The 19,541-nt window shown below is 31.6% G+C and overlaps 2 protein-coding genes and 1 pseudogene across 3 annotated transcripts; all 3 read right to left on the reverse strand.

Moving 5' to 3' along the window:
• Positions 1-4,647: 4,647 nt before the first annotated feature.
• On the reverse strand, positions 4,648-5,465 carry LOC120089678 (annotated as a pseudogene).
• A 1,830-nt stretch (positions 5,466-7,295) lies between these two features.
• LOC120092175 (Werner Syndrome-like exonuclease) lies at positions 7,296-8,045 on the reverse strand. Its single transcript, XM_039050408.1, has one exon. The coding sequence runs from the start codon at positions 7,984-7,986 to the stop codon at positions 7,354-7,356; it is 633 nt and encodes a 210-aa protein (XP_038906336.1). The 5' UTR covers positions 7,987-8,045; the 3' UTR covers positions 7,296-7,353.
• Positions 8,046-13,402: 5,357 nt separating this feature from the next.
• Positions 13,403-18,897, reverse strand: LOC120089764 (mediator of RNA polymerase II transcription subunit 15a-like). 2 transcript variants are annotated; one of them, XM_039047152.1, is made up of 11 exons: positions 18,749-18,882; positions 18,414-18,527; positions 17,979-18,096; positions 17,491-17,847; positions 17,266-17,365; positions 16,540-16,592; positions 15,736-15,798; positions 14,725-15,591; positions 14,260-14,517; positions 13,899-14,164; positions 13,403-13,802 (listed from the first exon to the last, which is right to left on the reverse strand). In XM_039047152.1, the coding sequence occupies exons 2-11, from the start codon at positions 18,497-18,499 to the stop codon at positions 13,565-13,567; spliced, it is 2,406 nt and encodes an 801-aa protein (XP_038903080.1). In that variant the 5' UTR covers positions 18,500-18,527; positions 18,749-18,882; the 3' UTR covers positions 13,403-13,564. The 2 variants fall into 2 exon arrangements, with proteins under 2 accessions (XP_038903080.1, XP_038903081.1); XM_039047153.1 differs by lacking the exon at positions 18,414-18,527 and having other exon boundaries at positions 18,749-18,897.
• Positions 18,898-19,541: the final 644 nt, after the last annotated feature.

Consider the following 19,541-nt stretch of genomic DNA (forward strand, 5'->3'; position numbering starts at 1 on the left):
CCTAAGGCATTAGAAAAGTGAAAGTCTAAAATACCTTTTGTCGTTGATATACTAAATATCAAGTACATTTGCGAAGTGATATACCTTATATATATATATATATATTGGTATACTTCACTTTAATTACATTAATTAATCAAACATTTACTATCTAATTCACCCATGTCTTATATTTGGTATGTAATTGATACACTTGATATACTTTGATACACTATTACTATACACTTTATACACTTGATACACTTGAAATATATGGTTGATGCACTTAAAATGTTGATTGTTGTTAGATTACTTCAAATATCTATTAATTGATGTTTGATACACTCGTATTTTAGGTCTAATATATCTCTGATACACTTGAAATATTATGCTTATAAAATGAAGCACACATACTTACCTTCAAAACAAGCTATTAATTTAATGTCAATTGATGTTAGATGTACTGATACACTAGAATGTTGATTGTTGTTAGATATACCATTGATACACTCATATATTACTTCAAGCACTTATTGATATATGTCTAATTCACTCATGTCTTAGAATTAATATACTTTCAATGCACTTGAAATATTGTACTTATAACATAAAACACATTTGCTTTACTTCAAAAGAAGTTCCAGATTATATGTTGATTGTTGTTAGATAAACACTTCAAAAAAACGTTCTAAACAAAAAAACTTAAAAGAAAAATAAACAAAGAGATGAAATTGCATAATGGTCAGTATATCAATTAGAATGTACAATCCGCTAATTGGTTTGTTCAACTTATATTTCAGTTGTATTTGACACAACGACCTTCTCTAATGTCTATTTGGTAACAATCTTCCATTATTTATTCAACTACATGAGAAAATTACAAAATAGAAATTATATGAAACTCATCCACAAAGCAGTGAAAAGAATGGAGAAAGCATCTAAGAGATGGTTTATTGAAACATTCGCAACCATTTTCATCTTATCAGGCTTGAGGCTCTGGACATAGTTGGGCACATTTTTGCTCATGTTCTTGCTTTTTATATCCCGAAGAGCTTATCCTTTGTGATCTTATACTTCATAGCCAAAACTCTCTTCGATCGTTGCTTCGGCGACGTCTCTTTATCAGTGTAGAAAACAATTTAATCTATTTTACTGAACTAAATCAAAAAAAAAAATTATTCAATCGGATGAAATCGTCCCCAAACAAATGCAATGTCAAAGATAGAAGAATCAGAAAATGAAGTAGGGAGAAAACCGGGAGAAAAGGAAAGAAATCCCTCCAGGGAAATTTTGAAATAAGAGAAAATTTTGACCCGAAAATATCTCCTCGCTGTAACGTGATTTGAGGTAGTGAAAGATTTACCATATTCACAAAATTTAAAAAGTTTGAGGTATCTTTGCTAAACTTAAAACTTAATTTGCCACCTAATACCATTTTCCTATTCTCTATTGGTTAGAAGCTCTTCACATTCATGGGGGAGCTTATTGCCTAGAGATGTCTACTTTCCCTGAGACCGTCCTATAAGGATTCGTCGATTGAACGGAGAATGAGAAAGGAGTGGAATAAAACATTTGGATCTCTTTTCTAAAATTGTTTTCTTTAATTTAAAATATCATAGTTATTTAAAATAATAATTAAAAAAAACACCAAAAAAGTTGAAAATGGAAAATCTGACTCATTTTAGAGAGTCAAAATATTAAATGACACATTTTTTTAGAAAAATGTCAAATGACCTTTTGTTGATGTCATGTTGAGTGAAGTTTCTTTTTCTCTTTTCTTCTTATTAGTGGCGTTGAAAAACCAACATATAAGATATCGATTGTTCTTTTTGAAGGTGTTAACATTTAATATGGAGAAACAGTTTGGATATTAAGCATTCTAGTTTCATTAATTTTAGAAAACAATCATACATTATATTTAATAATTAGGGTTTAGAGAGTACAACCGTTTTTAGAACTCAAAATTAAATCAATCCTTTGAGAAATTTTAAGAGAGTTTTGGTGTGGAAATAAGGAAGAACTATTTTTCCTTCAAATGTCCAACTTGCATGAACCTCTCTCAATGTGATTTTCTTCTCTTTTAAAGAGTAACATCATGCAATTCAAATGCATGACATATTGACACCAAAACAATCTTAAAACTAGTGGAAAATAGGTGTTTTGTAAATGGAAAATGTGGGATAAACCCACTAAATCATTTCTTTTTCAAAATTGATTTTCACAAAATCATAAAATTTCATTTTAAATTGATTCATTTAAAATGAGTTAACTTAGTTTTAATAAAAAAAAATTAATTCAAATAATTAATTTAAAATAAAATTAATTTTAAACAATTAATTAAATAATTTAATTAATTTAATATCAAATATTAAATTAATATAACATCTATCTCGAACATGAATCCCTATTCATGTTTACAATATTTAAATCGTATTTAAATATTTTAAACTCCAATTTGTTTAATTCGATAATTAAACGTTTTAATTATATCGCATATAATTAATAATTCTATAAACTTAATTTGAACATTTCAAATTCTCTCAACATTCTATTTCAAGGTAACGATCTAAGATTAATCGACTAATCTCATTAACCAATTAACCAATATTCGTTAGCTATTGAGACACTTTACTAAAACCCAGTAATAAGTCGAAAGGTTGTTCATAATTGCTTTCAAACTGGATCCCTCTCAAGCCTTAAAGAAGGTGAGACTCCTTATTCAATACTTTGATTCGAACAACCTATCTACTAACGCTAGAGCGAATAGGAGTGAATTTCATCTTGCAAAACCGTGTTCCCAAGTAACTCCTAAAATAGAAGGCTTATTGAGTTGACGATGTTAAGACAATCTCAAACCATGCAGATTAAAAGATAATATCCCGTTATCCTGTTTATACAGATTAAAAGATAATATCCCGTTTATCCTGTTTATGCAGATTAAAGGATAATCTCAAATAAACAATGGTTCATAATTAACTAAGATTGAATTACCTAAGTCATAGAGTTAAAATAGTCAATCTTAATAGTAAACGGCGTTATAAAGTAAAAGTGACTATTTCGTAGCCCCGTCTTATGCAATCTCATTGCTTAGGATACCCCACTCGCATGTCTCCACATAACGTTTTAGGATCACGTCATTTGTAACACTTTACAACTATTGTAACAATTACAAGGTAGGCCACATTTCTAACACTTTACAAGGTAGGATCACGTCTTTTGTAATACTTTACAACTATTGTAACAATTACAAGGTAGGCCGCATCACTAGCGTCATAAGGTACCGGCCTAATCCCTATACTATAAACCGTTTTGGTTATTACTCGAACTTGATCCACTTTTATTTCTCTCCATGGTGCAATTCACATATTCAATAACATCTTTTACCGAATAAACCTTAGTAACATCTTTATTGCAAAATAAAATATGTTTAAAGTTTACAAACCATGAGTTTTAAAACATGCAACTCAACACTTCTCTGTCGATGATGCTCACAACTTCTTCTCCAATCAACTTCAGCAAAACCAGGGTTGATAGAATGGAAGAAAGAGAGACTGAGAGAGTGAGATCAAGAGAGAACAAGACCATGAGATTTTGAGCCGATTGCATGGGAATTTGCTTAGCATCGAGATTAAGGTGGGTTGATAGAACGAAAGAATGAGAGACTGAGAGAAAGCGAGATCAAGAGAGAACAAGACTGTGAGATTTTGAGCTTTGCTTAGCGCCGAGGTTAAAATTGTTAGCAAGTGCATGTAAAACTCTAAAAAAGTCAGAGAGAGAGAGCCAGAGAAAATGAGATATATACCGAGAAAGCGAGAGAAAATGAGAAAAGAGAGAGTGAAAGAGATAGAGAAAAAGAGAGGGGGAGATATATAAGCAAGATATAGAGAGAGTGAAAGAGAAGAAAAGGAGCGAGAAATATAGAGAAAGCAAGAGCAAGATGCATTTTTACATGTGCACGAGTATATTTTGGTAATTTCATTCGAATTTGACATCAACAAAGGATCATTCAGCATTTTTTTAAAAAAATTTGGATGATTTGACATTTTTTATCCAATTTATAGGTCATCCATATCCTAAAAGAACACTATTTGAAGTCTACTCGAGTTGAAAAACACAAACCTAATTCGATTTCTATGAAGTTGAAATCGATTTGGTTTGGCAATTTAGGTGCCAAATTTAGCGGACTCCACCGAATGTTTTATATTAAAAATGAAATTTGATTAACTTCAACCAACTTATCCTATGCTAATAACCAAACCGCTAGACCTAACCAATCAAATCTAACCAATTTGGGATCGTTCACACTCCAAGCTCGAGATAATGTATTTCAAAATTCAATGATCAGATCCATCCATTGAAATAAACATTTTAAAAAATCCACAAAATGTTTATTAAGTTGGGTGGAGTAGTAAGATCATTAAAGAAGGTATATAAAGGCGACCACATATTTAAATGTTGACTAAAATGAAATGAAATTAAAATCTAAGCATTCATGATTAGTTTTAATAATGGTGAAGAACACACAGAGATTCAAAATTGGAGAGAACAGAGAAAACAAAAACAAATGAAACAAACTAATCTATGGATTCCCAAAATGAACTCTCTACCAGAAGATCAGGAAAAGTATCCTAAACAGAATCCATCAAAACAGCCACCAAAAGAGAACAAACAAACCTGATTTCCCCATCAAAATCCCTAAACATTCTATTCGATTTGATTTTGCTCCAGTCAACTAATGAGATTCCTTCCAATCTCAAATGACATGAAAGCATCAATAGTAGCATAGAGTACTTGAGAACAATCCAGGCATTGGCTATCCCATTGACTCAGAGTCACATTTTTCGGCTTATCCATCTCCCTCCCGAGTACCTCCACCCCTAGATTCTTCAGTCCCGCATTCCTCAACTCTACTCTCCCCATCTTATTGACAGCCAACTCCCTAAGATCCAGTGTTGAAGACATTCAGACGATAGTCTGCGTATAGCTTTAGAGCGTCCGGTCTATTCCGACGCCAACGAAAGTGATGGATGTAAATCGATTAAAGACTGAGGTATTGCCGGGGCGTGGATGAGTTGAAAGATGAGGCAGCGCAAAATGGCGACGGGGTTAGGGTTAGAGCTAAAGCTAGGACGCCACTCGATGTCGAGGCCAACGACGAGAGGTCGGAGGCGGCGGCGGTGGATTTGAAGGATGTTGGAGATCCAATTGTCGACCATGGAAGGGGAGGAAGTGAGAAGAGTGAGGATTTCATCGTCGTCGAAAGTGATGTCGTAGTAGGCGTGGGAGTTGAAGGGGAAGTAGAAGCCGGAGATTTTCAGAAGAGGCATGGCGGAATCAATGGCTGAGGGTTTTGCTTTTTGGAAAACTGAGGAAGAAGATGTTGATAGGGACAGCACACTGAGAAATGATTTGATAGATATTTAATATATATATATATATATATATATTTCTTTTTCCGATATAAGGCTTGCTGCACAAGTTTTCTATTTCAGCTTAACTCTCCATTATCTTTCTTTGGTTGAGAGAAATGTATTTCCATTATTGGGATTCGACAAGGATTTGTATTTCCATATCGAATCTGACGAGAATTTAATACTATAAGTAATAACTAAACAATTTTCAAAATAAAAATTAAAAAAAAAAAAATCTCTGAACATTGATTAGGACTAAAGCATTCATGGTTCACTGTCATGGAAAAAATTGTAAAAAGGAGTCCAAATGAAATTTAACCCCAAATTTGAAAACCAATAAATTTTGACCTTCTACTTGGGTAAAATTACTAGTTTTAATATCAAGTATCCGCTTTTTCCTTCTTTCCTTCATCTTTGATGTGTAACTTTCTTTTTTTCTTCTGCTTTCGTGTGCAACTTTCTTTTTTTATCAATGACCAAGGCATTTATTGACGATTTTTAAAGGCATCAATTTTTCTATTAATGAGTTTGAAAATTTTTAATCAAGTCATTTTTTGGGTTAAAATTTGCTAACAGAAAAAGTAATGTTGCATTGTATTATTATTTCATTAACATATTTGAACATATGGAAATATCATTTTAAATAATAATAAAAAAACACACACAAAAAGAAAAACTAATATTGGTGATATAGAGGTCAAATTTTGAGACTCAATAATTGGATTTCGTATTAAATATCATTTGAGGGACATACATATATATATATAATTCAAACAAAAATGAAGACAAAATTACCTAAAAAAAGTATTAACACAAATTAATGCCTTTTTGGAAGATTTCAAGAGACCTCTAAAATAGTATTAAACACATTCAATCTAGATATAGATAAACACAATTCACAAATTTATCAATATCTAGATTTAAGAATTAAAATTAACATTTTTAAAATAAACAAAATGTATGTTCATGTTGGCATAGTTGCATAAGCAAATTTCATGGGCTAATATAAACATACTTCAATTGCCGTAAAAATATATCTTCTTCCAAAGGCCAAATCTCCTATCTTAAAAAAACCCATCAAGGATGGAATAAAGCATTTTAGAGCATTTTAGTTTAGACGGCTATTTAAATATATTGACCAAAATAAAATTAAAACTAAAACGTTCATTATAGTTTTAGGTTAAAAAATTAGTTTGTCCAACAATTTAGTTCCTAAATTTTAGTTTGTAATGATTTAGTCTTTATATTTTCAATTTTTTAATAATTTAGTTAGTATGCAACAATTTAGTCCTTATACTTTCAACATTGTAACAATTTAGTTCCTAACATAAAAAAATAATAAAAAATTAGATGTCAACTTTTAATTCTTTTTTATGTAAAACTTTATATTTTGTAAAAATATCAAGTTTCTAATTAGTTTAACGGTTTATTTATGCATGAAATCTCGTTAAATCGAAACATACAATAGAGACTAAATTGTTACAAATTAAGAAAGTTCCGGGATTAGATTGTTATATATAAGTTTAGGGACTAAAAGTGATTAAAAAAACGAGAACAAAAAATGAAGAAGAAAAATGTTATTCAAGAACAATTCAAAATGATTCAAAATAGAGAAAAGAAAACTGAAGGAAAGGGCTTGAATGATGGAAGAAACTGATAATCAAAGGATTGCTAAAACTAATACCTGCAAGAAAACAAGCAGAGAGAAGCAGATTTTACAAGAAACAAACAAAAATGAAACAGATTAATCCTATGAACATGGATTTCCAAAACGAAATTTCTATACCAGAAGAACAGTTATGAACATGATATTCCATTTTCAAAGCCCAAAGAAACTATCCTATACAGAATTCATGAAAACATCCGTGAAATAAAAGCAAATCCTACAAACAACCCTTCATCTTCACAACCAAAACCAATATCAAAATCCCTAAACATTCATATCGATTCGATTCGATTCCAGTTAACTCAGCAGATACCTTCCAATCTCAAACGACAAAAAAGCATCAACAGTAGCATAGAGTACCTGACCAGGACTCAGACATTGACGATCCCACTGACTCAGCGTCACATTTCTCGGCTTATCAATCTCCCTTCCGAGAACCTCTCTTCCCAAAATCTTCAGTCCCGCATTCTTCAAATCATCTCTCTCCATCTCATTGGCAGCCAACTCCCTAAGATCGACAGTGTTAGCGACTTTCAGATCGTAGTCATTGTAGAGCTGTTGAACGTCCTGATCGATTCCGACGCCGACGAAAGTGAAGGTATCGTCCTCCAAGAAATCGATCAAAGACTCAGGTATTTCGGAGGTGTGGATGAGTTGGAAGATGAGGCAGCGGCGACCAACGCAGAGTTGCAAAGTGGCAACGGGTTTACGGTAACGACGATTGAAGTTAGGGCGCCACTCAATGTCAAGCCCGACGACGAGACGGTGGAGTCTGCGGCGGTGGATGCGGAGGATTTCAGAGATCCACATGTCGACCACGGAAAGACAGGCAGTAAGGAGAGTCAGGATAGCATCGTTGTCGAAAGTGATATCGTAGTAGTCGTGGGAGTTGAGGGGGATTTGGCGGTCGGAGATGCTCAGAATGGCCATGGCGGACGGCGAATGGCGTAGGGTTCTGGTTTTTCAGTGAAAGAAGATGATAGAAATGACTGACGGGACACTGAGAAATCAGAAACGCGACGGTTTTGGGTTTTATATTATTTTTATTATTTTTTATTTTCGTTTTTAAAGTTTGTTAATGAAATATAAAAAGTAGTTTTAAATCATTCCAATTATTTTAATCTCTAAATTTTAAAAATATTTATTCTAATCCTTAAATTTTTAAAAAATGATTATTTTGATTGTTACTATTAAGGTTCTATGAGCTTTTAATATAATAGTGAGATGATTTATATTTTCTTATAATTAGGTTGCCAAATAGATAATTATGTTAAAATATCTAAGATTTTAATTTTTGAATTGGGTGGTAAGACGATTTTCTATAAGAGATCTCAAAAGTCATTTTGAGCGGTTGATATTTTATAAGAGATTCTTATTCTATAAGGATTTTCTGACACGCTGATTGTTGATATTTTACTTTGCATTTATCTTTTTCAACTCATGCTAGATGTAATTTCATTCTTAAACAGATTTCATCTAAAAATTCAGAGACTAGAATAAATAAGACTCAAAATTTAATGATTAAAATAAGATTTAAACCTAAAAAATAAAAATAAAAATATTGGTTGAAAAACTACAAATTTAGTGTGTATGGTTTTTTTTTATTTTTGTTTTATTTTTTCACAAAGGAAGTATTTATTGGCTTTGAAAAAGTTAGAATAATAAAGCATCATAAATAATCATATGGTGTAATAAAATTTAATTTAGAATACGACTTTGTTACTTTAAATTTGTTTTTATTTTAGTCTCTTACTTTCAAATTAATAGTTAAAAAATGAAAATAGATAATAAATAAATTTAAAAATCAATAATAAACTGGAAGTGGGGATTAAATTTAATATTTATTAAAAATTTAAATACTAAAATTAAATTTGTAATTTAACAGAAAGAAATTAATTAGTTATCCCACGTTTTCTATAGAGAATTAGTTAGCCAACGTTAAAGAACGAACCTGCACAATTTCTTTTACTATTATTTTTTAAAAAAGCTAATGATTAAAATAATTTTAATCTGATTTTTTTTTTTTTTTGTGAAAAATTTATAAGAAATAATGAAATTAGACACTAAAAAGTGAAATTATTTCAAATAGTAAAACAGAAAATATTTATAAAATATAACAAAATTTTAGAACTATCAATGACGGATAGACTTCAATTAATTTATCAACATTAGTTCTAAAATTTTAATTCATTTTTCTATATTTAGAAACAACCCTTTTAAATAAGTTTCCATTTATTGCTATGTTAGTGCACATTGTTGATGTGTTGATATTTTTGGTATATTTCCTGGATTTTCTATCTTATTATAGAAATTTTTATTCATATCAATAACAAAGTGGTAGACATATGGAAAGGCAGAAATTTAAAACCATGTATTTAATTTTACCCCCTTAAAACTAGAAAAAAAAACGTTTTAAATTATAATTATTAGGGTTAATATCCATATTTATGACTAATTAATGGCATTGTTTTAGGAAACAAAAAACAATTTAAACGCCTAAACATTAAAGGAATTATCAATTGAAACTCAAATTAATAATGGTATCATTTTAACCTTAATGCTTCATATATTAATCAATTTGACTCTTACTTAAAATAAATTTCAAGCTGCGGGGCTGCAAAGTGGCAATGGGGTTGTGGTGATGGCTATTAGGGTTAGGGTTTTGCTTACACTGATGGGCAAAGATTGAGAAGAGAAATATAACGATTATGCCAAAATCAGCATAGCTCAATTTGGCATCTTTAAAAAAAGAAAAAAGAAATATGACGATTATAAGTTCATCTAATATAACCTAAATCAACCCGAATTTATTATTAACTTTAAAATATATTTTTTATTACTTATAAAATAATTATTTATACATATATTGATTTTAATTTAATTTTATTTAATTTTTTTAATAATTTATTTTTCAACAACTTTTAAAAGTAGTTTTTTACACTTTAGAAAGAAAATTTTTACTATATAAATTGAAATTGAGTTGTTAATCTTAATTCAATATATGAAAATAATTAAATTAGATTTTTACATATTCACGTTCGTTTCTTTTTAGAATAAAATTTTAAATAAATGACACGATTAACCTGGGTTGGATTGGGTTCGTTTTTTAATAAGGGTCATTAGGTTGAAAAATTTACAACCCGAACAATTGTATTGGGTCTAAAAAGTTTTTCAACCCAACCCAACCCAACCCATAAACACCCTAATCCATTCAATTCTTATATATGTATAAACTTTTTCAAATATCAGATTAACTAAATGAACTATTAAAATTGATGCATGTATAATTTTCAAAGAAAATTTTAATTAAGAATCTAAATTGATTCACTTATGAAAATTTAGAAGTTTAATTGATAAAATTATAATTTTTACCCATATTTATCTGATCATAATGTAATGAAAAATGAAATGTGCCAAAATTGCTCAATAAGATTATTTCGGTCTTTTTTTTGTTAGAAAATTACTCTACTCATCTTTTCCAACTCACCAAATTATTATAATTTGATACGTGAGAATTTTTTTTAGAAAAATAATATTAATAAGATTTTTCTATTCGGTAAAAGATGGATACGGCGAAGATGCATATTCTCTATGTATTCCACTTTTATGTCACAACCTCAACTCAAATTTCTTTCTTTATAATTTTTTTTTTTCCAAAATGATATTTTTTAATATATATATATATATGTGCGCGCGCGCTGCAAAAAAATATCTTTTTTTAGTAAAATAGATAACTGCTTTTAAAATTGCATTGGGAGAATATAAATGTATTTTGGAAAAATCCTAACAGTTTTAGGTGTTTAGTTATACAGATTTTTAAAGAATTTATATATAAAATCGTTTTTTAAGTATTTGATTTTCAAAACTCCTAAATAACCGCTTTTGATTTTAGATTCACTAATAATTAGCTTCTTTTTAAACCATGTCTTTTTTCATCAATAATGATTGTTTTTTCAAGTCCTCTAGCCTTGTTATGGAGTTTGTGTAATTAAACAATTACAAAGATTTGAAACAAATTCAAGTAAAATATCAAGGTTGTGATTTTGTTTGCATCAACATAAGACTCCATCAAGGATTTTTCTTTTCCTGAAATTGGGATCTTCATTAAGAATATATATATATATATATATATATATATATTGTTTAATTTTGTGTTATCGCTCAAGTCCGTTGATGATATTGCAGCCTTGATCTACTTTCGAAGATGCTTTTTTATTTAGAAAGATGTTTTTTTCGTATACTGTTATTTCGATTTTGGGTGTGGTCGGTTAGGGTGGCTGTAAGTTCTATTTGCCTAAAAATAAGTCTCTGGTTTTTGTTTTTTTTTTCTCCCAAATTTTCCATTGCTTTCGTTTGGCCACCATCATCTTTTTTTCAATTACAATTTTTTTCTTTTTTTTTTTTTCCAATCTAATTCTTTAAAAATTTTATTTCTTGATTGGTTGAATTAGGAGAATACTGGTGTAGTATTATTATTATTTTGCAAGAATAAGTTATGGAGCCGACTTTCTCCATCCTCTGGCCCTCCCCACAGCGACGAACTTCTATACGTTCCTAAAAGTTTTAGTGACAACTTTTAGCTTTCAGTTGCATTTTTCTTGAATCAATAAAAGTGATATTTTTGGTAGTGAACAAATAATTGAATCAGTATGTGTAGAGTCGAGTACACAATAATCCTAAATTAGTAGATAAATTATTTAATTTAATATTCGTGATGAGCTTGCCTCATTTTGTTCTTTAGTCCTATTGGGTCGGAACTAACTTTTTTTATTGGAGAATCTCACATTGGAAAATTTGATGTAGTTTGAAAATGTGGGTACCCATGTTCCCATATTTTGGAGGGAGTGAGGAGATAAGACCAATGTGGATACCCATGTTGAGAGGAGATAAGACCAATGTAGGTACCCATGTGTGATTATTTTTAATAAAAGTTATTATTTTTTTTTAACCGAAAAAAGGGGGGAAATGGTCCGGAGCTCTTCTCACTCCCTACCTACCTTTTGACACGCTGAATGCCCTATAAAAGGCGAGAGCGGTCTCTGCAACCGAGACCGTTTCTATTTTGCAGGTTTTGCTCTTTGCTTGATTATCGTGCCTTGACGATTTATAGTTCGTCATTCGAAGGACCCTACCTGACCGTCGTGGGTTTAACAGTTCCTCATTCGGAGGACTCTACCTGACCGTCGTGGGTTTACATTCGTCATTCGAAGGACTCTACTGTTTCCAACGGGTCAAATTCAAGATTTGAATGTGTGAACCCATGCAGCTTTTGGCTTGGCAACCAGGTGATTTTTGTTTTTTTTTTTTTTTTTTCTCTCTAATTTTTAAAATTTTATTTCTTTATTGTTTTTCTTTCCAAAAAGAAAGTTGTACTTTGTCCAATTTAGGACGATTTAGAAGAATAATGGTGTCAAAAAGAGAGCAATTTAAATTTTAATTACATTTATTTATCACAATTCTATATAACGATTATTTTCTCAGTCTTCTATCATAAATTTATGAATAATAACAAAATCTAGTTTGTAATTTAAGGTACAAGTAATCGAGTTATAGTAAATTATACTGAACATCAATTTACTAAAAAAAACTAAATACCAATATATAAATTATTAAAATTATTTGTCTAGTTTGGTTATTAATGTTTTATGTTTAAAATTTTGAAATTGAACAAACTAATGAGAACACATTTTGAACAATTATTTTAAAAGTTACAACAAAGTAATCTAGTTTTATGATTAAATTTACATTATACTCCTTTGTATTTATAATATGTTTTAACTATATAATTCTTATATACATTTTAAAAGAAGGTGAGTATAATTCAATCGTAATTGCATATTTACAAATTTTCATACTCTATTTGTAGAAAGAAAAACTTTGAAGATTTCATTTAAAAAGAAAATCTCTCAGAGAATAATTTTGAAACAAAATTAAGGATTAAAGTGAAACTTTGAAAACCTAGGACACAAGAATAAAAGTATTTTGTAAATGTGTGTATATATAATTAAAGTATATTCAACATCTTTTAAAAGAAAATTAATTGTTTGATTCTTAAGCAAGGATTTTCTCGTCCTCAACCTCAGTTTCCCACCAAAAAAATATATATAAATCTGCTATAAATATTATAAGATATCAAAAGAAATTTTTATTCTTATCCTTAAAAAAATAAGAAATCTTTATTCTTATCCTTAAAAAAATAAAATAGCCAAAGTGAGTTATCTCAATAGTAATTGACATAATCCTCTTTACATTTTGTTGACATAATCCTCTTTACATTTTGTTGGTATCGATCAATAGAATTGACTTAGTGATCGTTGTCTGTTTACTAAAAATTAGAGTATTGTCATTTGCTAAAATTGGAGTATTATCAACATTTTTTTTCCATTCAAAGAACATTTAGTTTTAAATTTTAAGCATAACTAAAATTCAGATCCACGTGAACCTAAACATATATATATATTAAAAGGGAAAGAAAAGTTCATCCATTTTACGACCTGGTGGGTTGAATTCAGTTCAAAATAAAGGGAGATTGGGCAACGGCGACGGTGTCCTCCCAAGTCCCATATTGAGTGCTGAAACATCCCCCGCCCGCACGTTGAGCATACTCAGATACCACAGAGCGTGCACATTCATCCCATACCCTTGCATACTCTAAAAGTGACAAGCAATCCGGAGCAGTGCGAAGGAATGCACGTAACATCAACGTTGCTTCGTTTGACAGATCTCTAAATTCTTTATCCACATTGCTACAATAAACACAAGCAAGAAATTCAGCGATAGGTACAAGAAACTACTAGAGCCATTTAAACTCAAAGGACACATATATAACAAGTCGGTCTTACCCGGAGTTCGTGTTGAATTTGCTTAGGAACACGGGGTAGTCTTCTGGATAATCAAGAGGAACGAGCAACTTCACAGAAAGTACTGGTAGCTTCACAGGACAGGCTTCTGAATTTTTACACTCAGTTGCAGCACTATATGAGCATCGAAGAACCGTACCTGCATTGGCTAATTTTCGATTGAGACTCTCGTCCAGATCTAGTTCCAAGACTGTTTCGACGAACTGCTTGTTTATGTTTCTCAATTCTTCTAAGAGGGAATAATCGGACTGCACAATTGTCAGCAGAGAAAATGAACATTATTAAAAAGAAAAAAGTGTAGAGGTACCGGTTCCAAAGAGACTAGATAGAGATGGTGCCATACCAGCTTCTTGAGCTTCTTTCTTCTTGATGTAACTGTTGGTTCAGAGCCAGTAATATCACTGCAAGGCGATGGTATGTTGTTTAAGGCCGTTGCATTTATTTTGCGCTTCATATTATTTGAGGAACCGGATCCGTCTTGCAACCTTACATCTGTTACCTTTGCATGACACCAGGGATCTATCATTGCATCATCGCTATACCCAACTGAACTTATTCCAGACACAGCTATTGTCAGTGCTTCATTTGATAATGACTCAACCTGCAAATTTTGTCACATCTCAGAATCAACTACTTGTAAGTGCCCAAGGGAAAAAAGAAAAATGAAATTATCATCCTAGGTAAATCCAGTAGACTGGGCAAATGCGACATATATTCCTGTCAGTTCACATTCAAAATAATACAATGTTCGATAGGGTATTTGAAATATGCATTTGATTTGATGTTCTTGCATACAACGTAGACTTACGGCTTTAAGTAAGCGATTATGAGCCTGAGTTGCTGTTGGCAATTGCCCATTGCTTCCAAGACTAGTAGGTGTTGCAAACGGAGAGGTCATTGCACTGGAGCTTCTAATCTTCTGAGACTGGACTTCGATTTCTGCTTTGGGATGAAGAAACTCAAGAGGATTACAATTTTGAGGGAATTGAAAGTTCGAACTTGAAAGGTAGGAAACATTTGGAGAGCTTTTGTCAAGCCTAACTATGGAGGAAGATGGAGCTGGAGAAGCTCTTCCATGCAATGAAGAACCGCAAGGATTTGTTGGAAGAGGTCGCTCAGCAAATTGAGAAAGCTGTGAAGCCTCATGTATTTGAGGAGAAACGTTTGAGCAATAATGATTCAAAGACATTCCTGATCTATAAATGGCTGGGATGTTTCCTGTTGCATTCTGCTTCGGCTGTAACCACTGGGACCGAAATTCTGACTCGATGTTTTCAAAATGTTGCCTATTCTGCAACAGATTTATCTGAATACAATCAGTTTCTGACCTTACAGAACCTTTCTCTGGTGATGCTATTGGGGAAGTACCATCAGGAAAGCCAGTTGTGGCTCGGATCACTGGTTGACGATGGAGTTTCACACTATTACTTTGCTGAACTGGGTTTAAGCGAGATCCACCGGGGCCAGGCTGCCCACCATGAAGGGGCTGCTGCTTATTACCAAGATTAAATTTACTCTTAATTGCTTTTCCAACTTTCTCAATTGTTTGCAAACATCGATAAAACTTCTCTTTGTCATAAGTTAAGATGATTTTGTCTCTAGGCAATTGCAAAAACTTCATCATTCCACGCAATGGATCGTGCTTCTGCTGCTGGATCTGCTCTGCTTGTACAACCTACAAAAATTAAGATCCACCAAGAAATATGGATAGAATATACAACGTTAACACAAAAGAAGTTTAAAATACGGATGAGATAAGTCGGATGAAGATCAATGCATGGCTTTTCCATAAAATATTAATTTAAAGTCAGTTTAGTACCTGCAGAGACAGTTCACATGCCTTCTCCAAAAGAGGCAAGTACGTCTTCTTGAGCCGCTCCATCTGCAATAAGAAAAAAGTGGTTTAGCACTTATTAACTCCCATATTAAAAACTAATAATATTAAAAAAAAAAAATTAAAAATCCCTTGGGCGTCTGGTTAAAATAATCGTTCTTAATAAAATATATGTGCCACGTGAAAATAGACCAATAATGCTACCAACCTAAGAAATTGTTGAGTTGAAAAGTGAGGGACCCAAAGGCAACTTAACCATAATCCCAGTGACTAATAGAGTTATTTTTCCTTTTATTTATTATTTTGGTAGTCTATTCGCATATGATCCATTGTTTTTTTATATAAAATGATTTAAACAAAATATATTAAAAATTGATATATCAAGAAATAAATCAAAGCATAAGAAATGATAGTGTACAAAATGGTTTCATGTATTCATTTACTCGATTGTTTTTCAAATATAAAACTATTTGAATAAAATATATTAAATATTGATATAACAAGAAATAAACGATAACATAAGTATAATAACAGTTTTACAAATAGTTATTCAAGTTTAATAACATAAAACTGCTCTTTGTGATTTCTTTGTGATTTTGGTCAATTGGATGCCCTTTTTACAACTTCCTGAATGTTGTTTGGCATTCAGAAGTTTCCTCTCATTCTTAGTTCACATTTCTCACTCAAACAATCATAAATATCAAGTTTCGTGAATAATAATAAAGGTGCTTTTATTTACAGCATTAATAAAATTACAAATTCACACTGATGCTAGTATAAACAAATTACCTCAGCAAATGCAACATCATGCCAATCTTCTGAAGTTGGAATTTCTTCTGGAACTGTACAACAAAATGAAAAATTAGCACAGAACATCCTACTATCCTAGGTATGGTTCCATTTCCCAAATGTTCGTTAGAAAAGTAGATTGAAGCTCCGTGTTTTTAAACATACAAAGTCATCTAAACTGAGAAACCATCAAAGGAAAGAACATTAAAAAGAAGTGAAATATATGAAACTATAAATTGTAATCCGCCATCATGGCACTACAGGAGGGTAGTAATTAAGTTTTCACTATATAATGATTTTGTCGATAGTTCTCCATTTTTAAATGTGACAAAAATGATTCATGTAAACTAAAGGCTTGTTTGCACAAATCCACTGTTCTCAATACATTTATCAAATTTTGGCCAACCTTTTGGGTAAAGAAAAAAATAAAAAGCAAAATAGTGCCCAAAATTTTTATATTTTGTTTTTCAAATGTCACTAAGATTTCAAAAGCCTATTTGAAAAGTGAAACAGAATAACAAAATGTATATATTGTTTAAATACAAGCTTAACTCTAACAAATAAAAAGCTAAAATACAATGCCGATTAAACAGGATGATGAACTCAAAAGGCAAATGGAAGAAACAGATTGCTAAAACAAAATCCTCCTGCATTCTCAATTTATATTTGGCTTAAAATTATAGTGTCTGACTGAAAAATAGGAACCCTTCACAACCTTAAACTTACCTGCGGAAGCTCCCATGGACTGTTGTTGCTTATACTGCTCAATCGCAGTATGGTGTTGATGTGAGGATTTTGAGGCCTGAAAACCTTCACCATTCACTTCCTGTTATGTTATGTACAACTTCACTTTCAGAACGCAATATATCTAATCCAGAGATGTACTAGCAAACTACCCAATTACACACATCTAGACAAAACCAAGATTTAATTATAAACAGAATCCAATACCTCTTTAACTTGAGTTGTCAAATTCTCATTTGGCTGCAAGTTCACCAAGTTTGGATGTTGTGTGAACATTTCTGGAGACGGATGAATTCCAAAATCTCGTCTCTGGAATTGTGAATTTAATGTATTCTGTGGACTAACATGCCTTTGATTGTGCATCCCAAATTGTTGATGCGTCTGTCCGACATTCAGATTTTGTCTGTGTAGCTGTGTTGTTGGCTGAATATGTTGCCGCAAAAGTGAATTAGGCTCTGCTGACTGATGATATTGCGGATTAGGCACGGCTACTTGAGTGCTTGAGCTTCCATGGTGATTTTCTCTCCTATTCATCTTTCTGGTTCCAGCATTCAAATAGTCATCCTGAGAAGCATAAGCAGATTACATCAAATTATTTGCAAATTGAAAACTTAAGACCATAGTAAAGCACAAATGCATCCCAAAGTCAGAACAACAGTTTCATATCAGAAAACATTGAAAATTTACTAATATACCTTAGACTTCGCCATACTAAACAACTCCATCTCATGTTCCCTCGCAAGCTCACTAATTGCTTTCATATTCATGCCATCAGCATGGTGAGCAGACCACTGTTCATTCAACATCATACATCTGCAATATCATGCTATTATCAATAAAATCCATATCCTTCATCCTTCAAGGAACCAATAGAATTTGAGTAACTCAAGCAATGCGTGAAATTTTCAATCCAACAATGAAATCAGAAAAAAACAAGAGTTCCGTTCAGCAAATAGTAAATGCAGCTTTAACAAAGTAATCCGAATTAATATCAATGAGCAGCAATCGAATTAAACTTGACTAATCAATACATAACACAAATTTCTCGATCAGTCTCCTAATTCAATCTCGAAACGTCTAAATAGACATACAATAAATAAACCAGAATAGTTTTTGGAGAGATTAATTACATTAAACGGAATTTTTGCAGTCTAGTTTCATTCGTGATTTCCGTTCTCCAATCCGTCGCAGTAGCCGGAGTAGCTTTCTTGTCCATTAAGCAAACAGAAAAAAAAAAAAAAAACCTACAAAAACACAAAGCAAGAAGAACAGAGAAAAATGAAAAAGAACTTCCAATATCAAACCGATTACTTCCGATCAAATTCAAGTAATCGATTAATCAAACACGCAACTAGAGAGAGAGAGAGAGAGCCGTATGAAAAGAAAAACAGAAAATCAGTGGGAAGTGAAATTGAAAAGAGAGCTGGAAACGGAAAGAGAGAAAAAAGAGTTTGAAAGAACTCACCAGAAACACTTTCTTCCCGCTTCAAATGGACGAGAGGTTGTGGGAGTGAAATTACAGAATTTTCACACGGATGAGAGGGGGAAAGGAAAGATTCAAATGGGAAAATCTGTAAGCGACTTTTGGGGAAGAAATAGAAGAGATTACAAATAGGGAGGAACAAGCATGGAGGTTGTAGGATGTGGACTGTGGGCCCACTTTTTATTGTTATTTATTATTAATATTTTTTTTGAAAAGAATTTATTATTAATATTAATTCTTTCCTTTGAGCGTTTCACGATTCCCCTGGTTGATCTTCTTCTTTCGTCTTCCTTTCCGGAAACATATTTAATTTTAATTTTTAATTAAGTTTTAATCCATTGGCGGCAAAACTTAATAAATAAATATTTTTTTTAAGTAATACTCAAGTGTAGGTGTACTAGAAAAATTCTCCGTGTGGAAATTTTCTGGAATTTTTTAAAAATTTAGCACAATAACAGTGGGGGATTGATCATTTGATCTTTTGGATAGGAATGTAATATCTTCATAATTATTAATAAATCTTACTTTAATATTAGTTTAAAAGCATATCGCGGTAACACATAGAAAATGTGAATGGGTTGGATTTGAAAGTCCACGTTTGGTTTACTTGTGAAGTGAAGAGTTCGGTTTGTAATCTATCCCATTTTGTTTTCCCATCGATTTTACTTCCCACCACATCCTGCTGCATTTTCACCGGTTTCAATCAAATTCCTCTCTAAAATTCTAATCAATCCTTTAATTTTCACCGTGGGAAGTTATATACTCAATTTTTTTT

The sequence above is a fragment of the Benincasa hispida genome, chromosome 11, assembly GCF_009727055.1.
Source record: "Benincasa hispida cultivar B227 chromosome 11, ASM972705v1, whole genome shotgun sequence".
Lineage (NCBI taxonomy): Eukaryota > Viridiplantae > Streptophyta > Magnoliopsida > Cucurbitales > Cucurbitaceae > Benincasa > Benincasa hispida.

What these genes read in the sequence shown, in the direction of transcription:
- LOC120092175 (XM_039050408.1), bottom strand. Translation starts at nt 7,986, where the DNA reads ATGGCCATTCTGAGCATCTCCGACCGCCAAATCCCCCTCAACTCCCAC.
- LOC120089764 (XM_039047152.1), bottom strand. Translation starts at nt 18,499, where the DNA reads ATGGACAAGAAAGCTACTCCGGCTACTGCGACGGATTGGAGAACGGAA. An exon ending in CTGCAAAAATTCCGTTTAAT is followed by an intron (nt 18,097 to 18,413) that starts GTAATTAATCTC and finishes ATGATATTGCAG; the next exon opens with ATGTATGATGTTGAATGAAC. An exon ending in TGACAACTCAAGTTAAAGAG is followed by an intron (nt 17,366 to 17,490) that starts GTATTGGATTCT and finishes ATAACATAACAG; the next exon opens with GAAGTGAATGGTGAAGGTTT.